This window comes from Vombatus ursinus, unplaced genomic scaffold (genome assembly GCF_900497805.2).
Source record: "Vombatus ursinus unplaced genomic scaffold, bare-nosed wombat genome assembly UNPS02015255.1, whole genome shotgun sequence".
Taxonomy (NCBI): Eukaryota; Metazoa; Chordata; class Mammalia; order Diprotodontia; family Vombatidae; genus Vombatus; species Vombatus ursinus.
Window position 1 is genome coordinate 1,182,920 of NW_020955033.1, and position 10,015 is coordinate 1,192,934.

The 10,015-nt window shown below is 35.0% G+C and overlaps 1 protein-coding gene across 2 annotated transcripts in view; it reads left to right on the top strand.

Annotated features, from left to right (window-relative positions):
- The window catches only part of LOC114031917 (transcription elongation factor A protein 1), a 37,726-nt gene that overhangs the window by 25,569 nt on the left and 2,142 nt on the right, over nt 1-10,015 (top strand). For both annotated transcript variants that reach the window (XM_027847125.1, XM_027847126.1), the window contains exons 7-9: nt 3,266-3,420; nt 4,481-4,627; nt 6,751-6,822. In XM_027847125.1, the coding sequence (XP_027702926.1) occupies nt 3,266-3,420; nt 4,481-4,627; nt 6,751-6,822 (374 nt within the window). The remainder of the gene's footprint in view (nt 1-3,265; nt 3,421-4,480; nt 4,628-6,750; nt 6,823-10,015) is intronic.

Genomic DNA, 10,015 nt, shown 5'->3' on the forward strand with positions numbered 1-10,015 from the left:
GATCTATAATCCAGTCTCTGATCAAGAAATAAGCCTTTGCCATGGTCATCTCTTGGTCCCATTCCCTTTCATTTTCTCTAACATCTTGCCCCTACTCTTATTCCTATTCTCTCTAGTCTTTCTTTGTCTATGGGTCTTTGCTGTCTACAAATGGGGTCTTATCTTCTTCCCCATCCTTAAAAAGAAATCTCTTGATCTTGCTATCCTCCCATCTCTCCTCGCCTTCTTGGATAAACTCATTGAGAAAGCTTTATATATTAGGTTCTTTCACTTCCTCTGGCTTCTAACCTCATCATTTAAATAAAATTTCCACTTCCAAAGTTTCCAGTGTTCCCTTTAAAAAACATAGGTTCGGGAATCCATCTACAGGGAGATGATAAGTGAACCTGTGAAAGTTGATATTTTTTTAAAAATTAATTTTGTTTTTATTATGAATGCAAACATCCTCCCCCCAAAAAAGGAGATTCCCGTTTACACAGCAGAACACAAGACAGTTGCCCACTAAATTATAAATTTCTATCTGCCTGCTTCTTTCAAAAAGTATACACTACTCTTGAAACAGCCCTGCTCATCTGTGCTTCCTTCTGAAGGAACTTCCACTCTGTTCTTTGCTATGCATTTAAAAATATTTCAATGCCTCTTCCTCTTTTTTTTTTTTTGGCATCACTATTCCCTGCCTTCTTCCAAACAGATCAATCAAAAACCAAAAGAAAGTTTAAAAAAAAACAAAACCAAAACACCTTGTAAAAAGTACAATTAAATCAAAAGGAATCCGTTTAGTGGCCATATTCACAGACACTAATTTCTGTCTTTTTTCTGGCACCTTGAATCCATTAACATTTCTGTCAAAAAGTGGGTAACATGTTTCATCATAAACACTTTGAAGATATAGTTGTTCATTGCATTGATCAGAGTTCTTGAGTCTTTCAAAGTTGTTTTTCTTTACAATGCTCTTCCAGTTCTGCTCACTTCACTTTCCATCAGTTCATGCTCCTCAGGATTCTCTGAAATCATCTCTTGTGATTTCTTACAGTGAGCTGATATTCCATTATATTCGTGTACCATAAATTGTGTTCAGCTATTTCCCAGTCCCTTAGATTCCAGTTCTTTGTTGCCCCCGCCCCCCCCCCTCGGTTTTTATCCTCCCTCATAATGTCCCCTGCTTATCCTTGTTTCTCTATTCAATTTTATGTATTTCTGCACCAAACTGTATGTGTTGATGTGTGTGTTCAACCTTCCTTTGTCTGTTTCAGATAAGAGTGCAGTTCATCTAATGACTGCTCCTTCCACCCCTTTGCATATTCCTTCCCTTACACCTCAATTATGAGAAATAGCAAGTTCCACCTTTTTCCTTCTTTCTGCATTGGTGTAATCCTTTTACCCTCCCTTCTCCTTCTCTTCAGACCTTCAGAACAGAACCAGTCTGCTTCAGTTTTTCTTATTTTACCACCTCATAACCCTCTGAAGACATTTAGGTTCTAAGGGGACACTTGTGTCTTCTTCATCACCCATTAGAATATTAGCACTAAATCATCATGCAATTCCTTCCCATTATTCAAATAAATTTACTTTCTAAGTTTCTTTGGACTCTTATTTTTGTATTCAACAGTTCCTACTTAGCTCTTATCTTTTCATTAGAAATTCTTGAAAAGCCTCTGTTCTGCTAAAGGCTCATTTTTCCCTGTAAGATTATACTTGACCTTTCAGGATAAATTATTTTTGCTTGTAAAGTCACTTTTCTTTACAGGATCTTCAAACTGGGAGTGTCCTCCAAACCTGTCCTGGTCCCTCTTCTCTTTTTTCTCTTCACAATGAGTTCTTAACCTTTTTTTGTGTCGTTGACTCTTTGGCAATTGAGTAAAGCCTAAGGGCCCCTTTTCAGAATAATAACTTGTTACCTACCTGCATAATCAAAGGAAAAATGCTAACTTTCAGTTAGTAGTTAGAAAATAAAGATGTAATTATTTTTCCCATCTAAGTTCATAGACTACTTAAAATCTATCCCTCTTTTATGTATCCATAAATAGATAGGGATATATAAGCACAGAACCCATAGGCATAGATGAAATAACATCTGTGCCTATGGGCTCGTTTGTGTCTATCTGATGGTTAATTCAAATATATATACAGCTTTATTCTGTCCTCTCCAGTCTTGGATTTTCAGCTGTCTTTTGGATATCTTGAACCAAATTTCTTGTAGACATTTCAAAATGCCAAGGGCACCACCATCATCTTGGTCATCTAGATGTGCCACTTCAGTGTCTCTTGACTATTCCCTATCACCTCCACCATATAAAGTATTTTTTTTTCCAATCTTGTCATTTTTGCCTTCTTAAAATTTTCTCTCCACTTATAAAACCCACCACTCTGGTTCAGGCTTTTATCACTTTTAACTTGAACTTTTGGAATACAATATAATTTATCTCACTGCTTTCATTCTTTCTCTACTTCAGTCCCTCCTCTACTCAGCTGCCAAGGTCATTTAGTGGTCTCTGTCACTCCCTCGCACTTGAGACCTGTGTCTGTCTATGTCATCCACACTCCTCCTCCCCCCATTCTTAATAACTGCAGTGGCTCCCTACTACTTTTGGTATCTGATAAAAAAGACTTCTTTTTGCATTTAAAGCTCTTATTACCTGACCATTCCTTGTCTCTTTATTGCACTAAATTTGCCTCTTTGTCCCTCTGTGGTCTATCTGCGCTTGCTGTTCTTTGCATGGGACATTGCATATTCCTTTTCTGTGCCTTTGCACTAGCTCTCCCTTTTACCTTCAATATTTTACCTCCTTACCATTACCTCCAGACTTGCTTCAGGAGTAAGCTCAAAGCCTACCTTCTGCAGGAGGCCTTTCTGAGTCCCCCATATGTTAGTATTTTTCCTCTATGAAATTGCCTTCCATCCATTCTACATATCTTTTGTGTACCTAGTTACTTTTCAGTTGTGTTCAACATTAGAATGTGAGATCCCTGGGGACAGGAATTGTTTTTTGTTTTTCTTTGTATCCCTGGTGTTTAGCACAGTATCTGGCACATAGGAAGTACTTAATAAAATGCTTGTTGACTGGCGTTAACTATGTTGTGATAGTGATTATTTCCTGAATATAGAGAAAGATAAAAAGGCTTTAGTATTTAACATTCTCTATTGTAATCTGAATTATGATTAGCTTTTGTGGACAAATTAGAAACATAAGAAGCAGCCATCTTTTGATAATAGTATAGTTAAATAACATCCTGGTTAATATCATATTCCTTAACTGCATAATACCTATATATCAGGAGTTACGGAACACGGACATGAAATATAAAAATAGGGTACGAAGTAGAATAGCAAATCTCAAGGATGCAAAGAATCCAAATTTAAGGAAAAATGTACTGTGTGGGAACATACCTCCAGATTTGTTTGCTAGAATGACGGCAGAGGTAAGTAGATTTGAGTTTGCTAACCTGCATTTATTTCCTTTGACTTCACAAATCTTTATACTTGATTAAATATAAACAATTTCTAAAATACCCTGATATTTTCAGAAGCTAAGTTTTAAAAAGTTAAAAAAATTTTTTTGTCAATGTGATTTGTATAATCCCTGGGACTTTATAAGTTTCATAATTTACTATCATTTGAGCTATAAATGCCTTCAAAGCCTTCCTAAATCATGTTTTATTTCTGGCTACTATATGTTAAACTAAAATGAAGGGACACTGTGGTTCATTGAAAAGATTTGGAATTAGAGGTCCTGGGTTCAAATCCTGGATCTGACATTTACATTTATATTATGGGATTATGGGCAAAATCATTTAACCTCTTTGGGTGTTAGTTCTTAATCCGTAAAATGAAGGGTTTGGACTGTATGACCTCTCTGGTCCCTTTTAGCACTAAATCTTGGATCCTAAGTATTTCTGTTAGATTTTCATGGTATGTTATTTTGAAAAATCTATTTGTTGCATCTCACTTGGCTTCCGTCTACCACCAGTTCTTAAGTGATTTGTTACTTAAATAATACAGTTGCCAACTGTTCTGTTCGTTGTGAAACCATATAGAATTGGAAAGTTGAATCCATAAGCCATATTTCTTATTGGGTAAGTTAGCATGTATGTAGTTGCCTTTTTTTTTCCTGCTGGAACTAAAATTTCTCCAAATATGAATTTCTTAAAAAGAGTTTTAAAAAATAAATGACAGCTGCAATGATATTAAAATAATGCTTTTGAAGTTGGAGCTGTTGTATAGTTTCATACAAATTTTGTATACTATTATGAGTTGATATTTTCTGTCTTTTAAAAACATGATTGTAGATTAAGTTAATCATTGGCATAAACATTTTAACAGTGATTGACTCTGCATATTCTTAAAATTAGTATCATTTCTAATTGATATTTCTAATTGATGAATGTTCAGTTTTGTATTATTTTTACATTAATAAATAAAACTATCTGATAGATTGAAAATGCTGTACCTGAGGAGTTTGTACTACTGTATTCCTTCTAGGAAATGGCTAGTGATGAACTTAAGGAGATGCGTAAAAACCTGACCAAAGAAGCAATTAGAGAACATCAAATGGCTAAGACAGGTGGGACCCAAACTGACCTGTTTACATGTGGCAAATGTAAAAAGAAGAACTGTACTTATACACAGGTATGTGACTGTTGCTTTATGTTTTTCTGTTATACTTTTAGAAATCCTAAAAATTCCTCATTTAGTAAAATTGACTTAGTAGCATAGTTCAATTAAGTTTGGAAAAAATTTTTTCTCTTAAAACGTTGTAGTTTTTCTAAGATACTGAGAATTCTTTTATAACATTGAAGAGTTCGAGCCTAATCTGGAAGTGAATCGAAATAGAGACAAAATTCCTACTAGATAGAAATTTCAAATTAATCACAAAACTGAAAACTACTGCGTTCATGCTTTCTCTGAGAACTTGTGAGAACTTGTTGAATTTATAGGGAGGCATATTGAAGCTCTGTGTCATAGTGGATAGAGAACTGGTCAGAAAATCCTGTCTTCAGATACTTCCTCTGATGTTTACTTACTGTGTGACTGGGCAAATCACTTAACCTCTTAGTGCTCTAGGCAGTTATCTAAGACTATAGGCATTGATTTACATTAGTAGAGGGAATTTCCTCAGCTGGGAATTCTCTGTATCAATAAAATCACAGATCTAGTGGTTGTCCCCTGATATTAGCGATTTTTATACATTCTTTTGCTTTAAATTAGCGGGTTTTTTAGACTTAATATATTCCAATACTTGTACTTTTATTTTTTCAATTCAGAAGGACCAATGGGTGGCAAATTTTTTGATCATAGTAACCCACAAAGCTAAACGAAACAAATTACAAAAGACTTTTGTGGCCCTCTTTGATTTATGATAAAATTTATGGAAAAATTATGCATATTAGGTAAAGAAGGGTTAGATTATGCATCAGTGGGGGAAGTACTCACACTCTTGAAATCGCAGTCATTCAAAGTAAAACCCTAATAATATATTGGTGTACTTTGTATTTTTTTTTAAGAAGATACTGACTCTTGGGGCAGCTAGGTGGTGCAGTGGATAGAGCACTTGCCCTGAAGTCAGGAGGACCTGAGTTCAAATCCAGCCTCAGACCAAATCCTTGACACTAGCTGTGTGACCCTGGGGCAAGTCACTTAACCCTAATTGCCTTTAAAAAAAAAAAAAAGAAGAAGATACTGACTCTTTTGTTCTCTGAACCTATGCATTTGGGTATGTGTTAAAATTATTGTTTTATAACTGGCAGTTTACATGTACTTCCTCTTTTTACATCTTAGACATGTAGACAGCCTGAGGTTTTTATATTGAAAACAATACCAAAAAAAAATTGTAATTACAGTTTAGTTCATTGATATGTTTGGGGAACAGGATTTTCCAGTTAATTTGAGTATTTAATAATTTATTTAGTGTGATAATCCATGACTGAAACTCCTTGTCTTGTGTCTTAACACATAGTTTAACTTTTTCAGGTGTATGATTTATCTATATTGCATATTTTTAGCTTGGTCTTTATAGTTACACAGTGTTCAGTTTCAAGTTTTTGTTCTTTATATAAATGTCATTTTTGTTTATTGTTTACCTGGTTCTGTTTACATCATCTATGTCATTTCTTTTAAGACTTTCCGTATTTATCTGTAGCTTTCGTATTGTTTCTTACAAACAATAATGTCCTATTAGCATGACAGTTTATTTAACTAGTTTCTAATTTGTTTCCTAATTCTAGTTCTTTGTTATTATAAACATACTGCTGTGAATATTTTGGTATCATGGGATTTTTCTTTCTATAGGTGACTTCCTTGAGGTATATACTTGTACTAAGTTCTCTGGGTCAAAGTGTATGGCATTTTAGTCACTTTTTAAAAAACGTAATTCCAGATATTTTTTTTGTCATCTTTGTCATTTTGCTGAATATAAGGTGAAAATTCCAGAGTTGTTTTGGTTTGTATTTCTCTTACTATCAGCAGTCTTTCATATAGTTATTAATAGTTTGCAGTTCTTCTTTTGAGGATTGTTTATATTCTTTGACCATTTAAGCCACTGGGGAATGACTCTTTATCTTAATGTTTGTATTAATATTTTTTATATCTTGAATATCAGAACTATTTGATGCAAAGATTTTTTCCTAGTCTGTGCTTTACTTTATCCTTATGATATTGATTTTGGTGCTATAAAATCTTTACAATTAAGTCAAATGTATTGATCACTGTAAAAGGTGCTAATATTTCGTTCTTGATTTTTTTTTTCTCATCAGGTTCAAACCCGCAGTGCTGATGAGCCTATGACAACATTTGTTGTCTGTAATGAATGTGGAAATAGATGGAAGGTATGGCTTTAGGTGTTTTTTTTTATTTTACATATACTGTACTACTATATAAATAACCAACTCTTTTTAAGCTATAGGTATGTCTACTTTGGAAATCACTCAGTTAATCTTTTACCTTAGACATACAAGTTCCTCCCTAAATTGTTTTTTTCCCCCCTAACTCTATTCGATTTATCTGATTATTATTGGAAGATTAGCGTAAATAAAGTAATTGGTAAGTTCTTGTGTTTAGCTATTATGTTCTCTCACTGGCAGAAGGAATACTAGAATCACAGTTTCAGAGTTGAGGGGAGCCTTGGTTCCATCTCATTAAAATTATACCCAAATGAGAATCCCCATTACAGTACATCTGGCAATTGTAAGTATCTTGCTCCATTATAAACATCCCTAATTTTTTCAATAGGTCCTTATAATTGCGAGGCACCGTGCTGATTTCTTTCTTCTTGGAACTCTAGTGTATCAGTATGTTTCCTAAAATATTGTGGGCTGAATTGAAAACAATATTCCAGGTGCCCAGAGTAGAATACATTTGAACTTAACTATCTCATTCCTGGTAGATATTCCTCTCAGAACATACAAGATCACACCACCTGTTTTGGTAGCTGTATCACATCATTGACTCATATCAGACTTGCAGCTCACTAAATTTTACCCACATCTTTTTTGACCAAACTAATGTTTAACCATACCTCCTTCATTTTATACTTAAGTTGATTTCTTAATCCCAAGTGTATGATTTTACATTTATATCTATTGAATTTAATTGTGTTAGTCATCCCAGTTCTCTGTCATTCTTTTTGGATCTTGATACAGTCATCCACTTTGTTAGCTGTCCCTCCTCAGATTTGATAAGAATGCCCTTTGTTTTGTTGTTCAGGTGTTTCAGTTGTGTCCAACTCTTTGAGACTCCATTTGGGGTTTTCTTGCCAAAGATACTTAATAGTGGTTTGCCATTTTTAGCTCATTTTACAGATGAGGAATGTCTTTGTCCAAATCGTTGATTTAAAATGTTAAAGACAAAACCAGGCACAGATCCCTAGTACAGTCTACTGGAGACCTTCCAAGTTGACATGGAACCTTTAATGACTGTTCGAATCCAGTCATTCAACTAGTTCAAAATCCATCTAATTATACTGTTTTTTTAGCCCATATTCCATCTTTGCCACAATAATCACATGAGATGATCTATCAAACATCTTGTTTAAAATCTATTTTCCTGACATTTTAGCAATGACACATCACTTTTTTCAATACTCTGGGATATAGTTTTGGGGGGGGGGGGTTGGTGACAGTAACTCAGGAGCAATTAAGGGATCCTTTACTAATTACCTCCTTTATCTTGGATATAAATTTCCTATCTGTCCTTTCCGAAGGTCTTTTCAGGGCAAACAGATGCCAAATAAGAATCCAGCAGCTTGGCCATCTCTTTATGGTCAGTGGTCATCGACTCTTTCACTCTGAGCAGTGCAGTTCTCCTGCCCTCTTCTTAGACACCATTTCCCCCAGTTTAGTTTAAAGCAAAGGAAAAAAACACCTTTTTTGTTGTCATTTCTTTCCAGCCTCTGTGCATTATGAGCTTTAGTATTCCTGACATTTATTCTTAGTGTGTCGTGCTACACTTTTCTTTCTTTGACTCTTCCTTTCCATCTGCTGAATTTTTTTTTTAATTTAGGTTAGTTGGTGAGTTTTCTGTGTTCATGTTGATTTCTTCAAACAATTATTTTTTGTCCTTGTTAGAATTTTTTCCCCTTCGTGGCTTAATAATTTCATTCTTTAGAATCTGCCTTGTTGGTGGGAATCAGATCCAGAATAGAACTCTCCCTCATTGGATTCTTCTCCTTTTGATGTATGAAATTAACGTTTAAGTCAAGAAGTTGGCTTCTCTCCTTTCTCGAGAGAGGGTCCCAGCAGATGACTGGATTAATACTTGAAGTCCCCCATCAGTACTCCACCAGGTTTATATTCCTTTTCAAACTATTCATCTGTAGTGGTCTGTAAGCATCCTTTGAAAACATTGTCACTTCCATTTGTTCCTTCATCAGTCTTCATCCAGAATTTCTCTAGGCATGAGTACATCATATTACTATGTAATACTACTTCCCCCTAACCCTGTTTTTACCTTATTGCTTTCTTTTAAATTCATTTATGCCACATTCCTGTCATGGGACTCATCCCTCGAGGCTCACTGATGCCTGTGAGGTCAGTTCACCTCCTTGAATTAGGATTTCTAGTTAATTTTGCTTTTTTTTCCTTTTTTTCCCCCTAAACTTTGTGTTGAGAGCTATCTGTAGTATGTGTAGACAGCTGAAGCCATGGCTTTAAGTAGAATTTGCTCTTTTTTTTTTTTTTTTTTCGATTTTGTTTGAGTTTCTCAGTATTTCAGTACCAATTCTTCCTTCTACTTTGTTAACATCTCACTATACTTTCTTGGTGGTTAGTTATACCTAAGCAGTTCCCCCACCCCACACACTCCATTTTAGTTTACAGCCATAACTTAATGGCCATACTTATATTTTTCATAGCCTATAATTACTTTTTCCTGCTTTAAGGGCAGCAAACTGCACCCCCCACCCCCTCAGTATTGATACTTAATTTCTTTAATGGCTTTTGGTGATTCAGCAACTAAATTATTGTTTAAAGTTGTGAGTAGTTTGTAACATTTCTTAGCACAAATTTGCACTCTTTTTTTGGTATGGTTGGGGAAAGATTATCTTTTAAAGCATATGAATTTAAACTCTTTAGTTATGACTGTTCAGGTTCATTTAAAGATATGTCTATAACTGTTTAGGCAAATCTCAAAAATAGATAATCTGTTTTTATCAATAACCGTAAACATTTATTAAGCACCTACTATGTGCCAAGAACTGTTCTTATCACATGGGGTACAGAAAGATACAAAAGACAGTTCCTGCTGTCATGGAGCTTACAACCTAATAAAAAGGAGGTTGAGTTGTGAGGTGGTGTCCTTAAACCCTATGGGGCAGCTAGGTAGCACAGTAGATAGAGGGCCAAGCCTGAAGTTAGGAAGACTTATCTTTCTGAGTTGAAACCTGACCTCAGACACTTACTAGCTGTGTGACCCTAGGCAAGTCACTTAACCCTGTTTACCTCAGTTCCTTATTTGTAAAATGGGCTGGAAAAGGAAATGGCACACCACTCCAGTATCTTTGCCAAGAAAACCCCAAATGTGGGG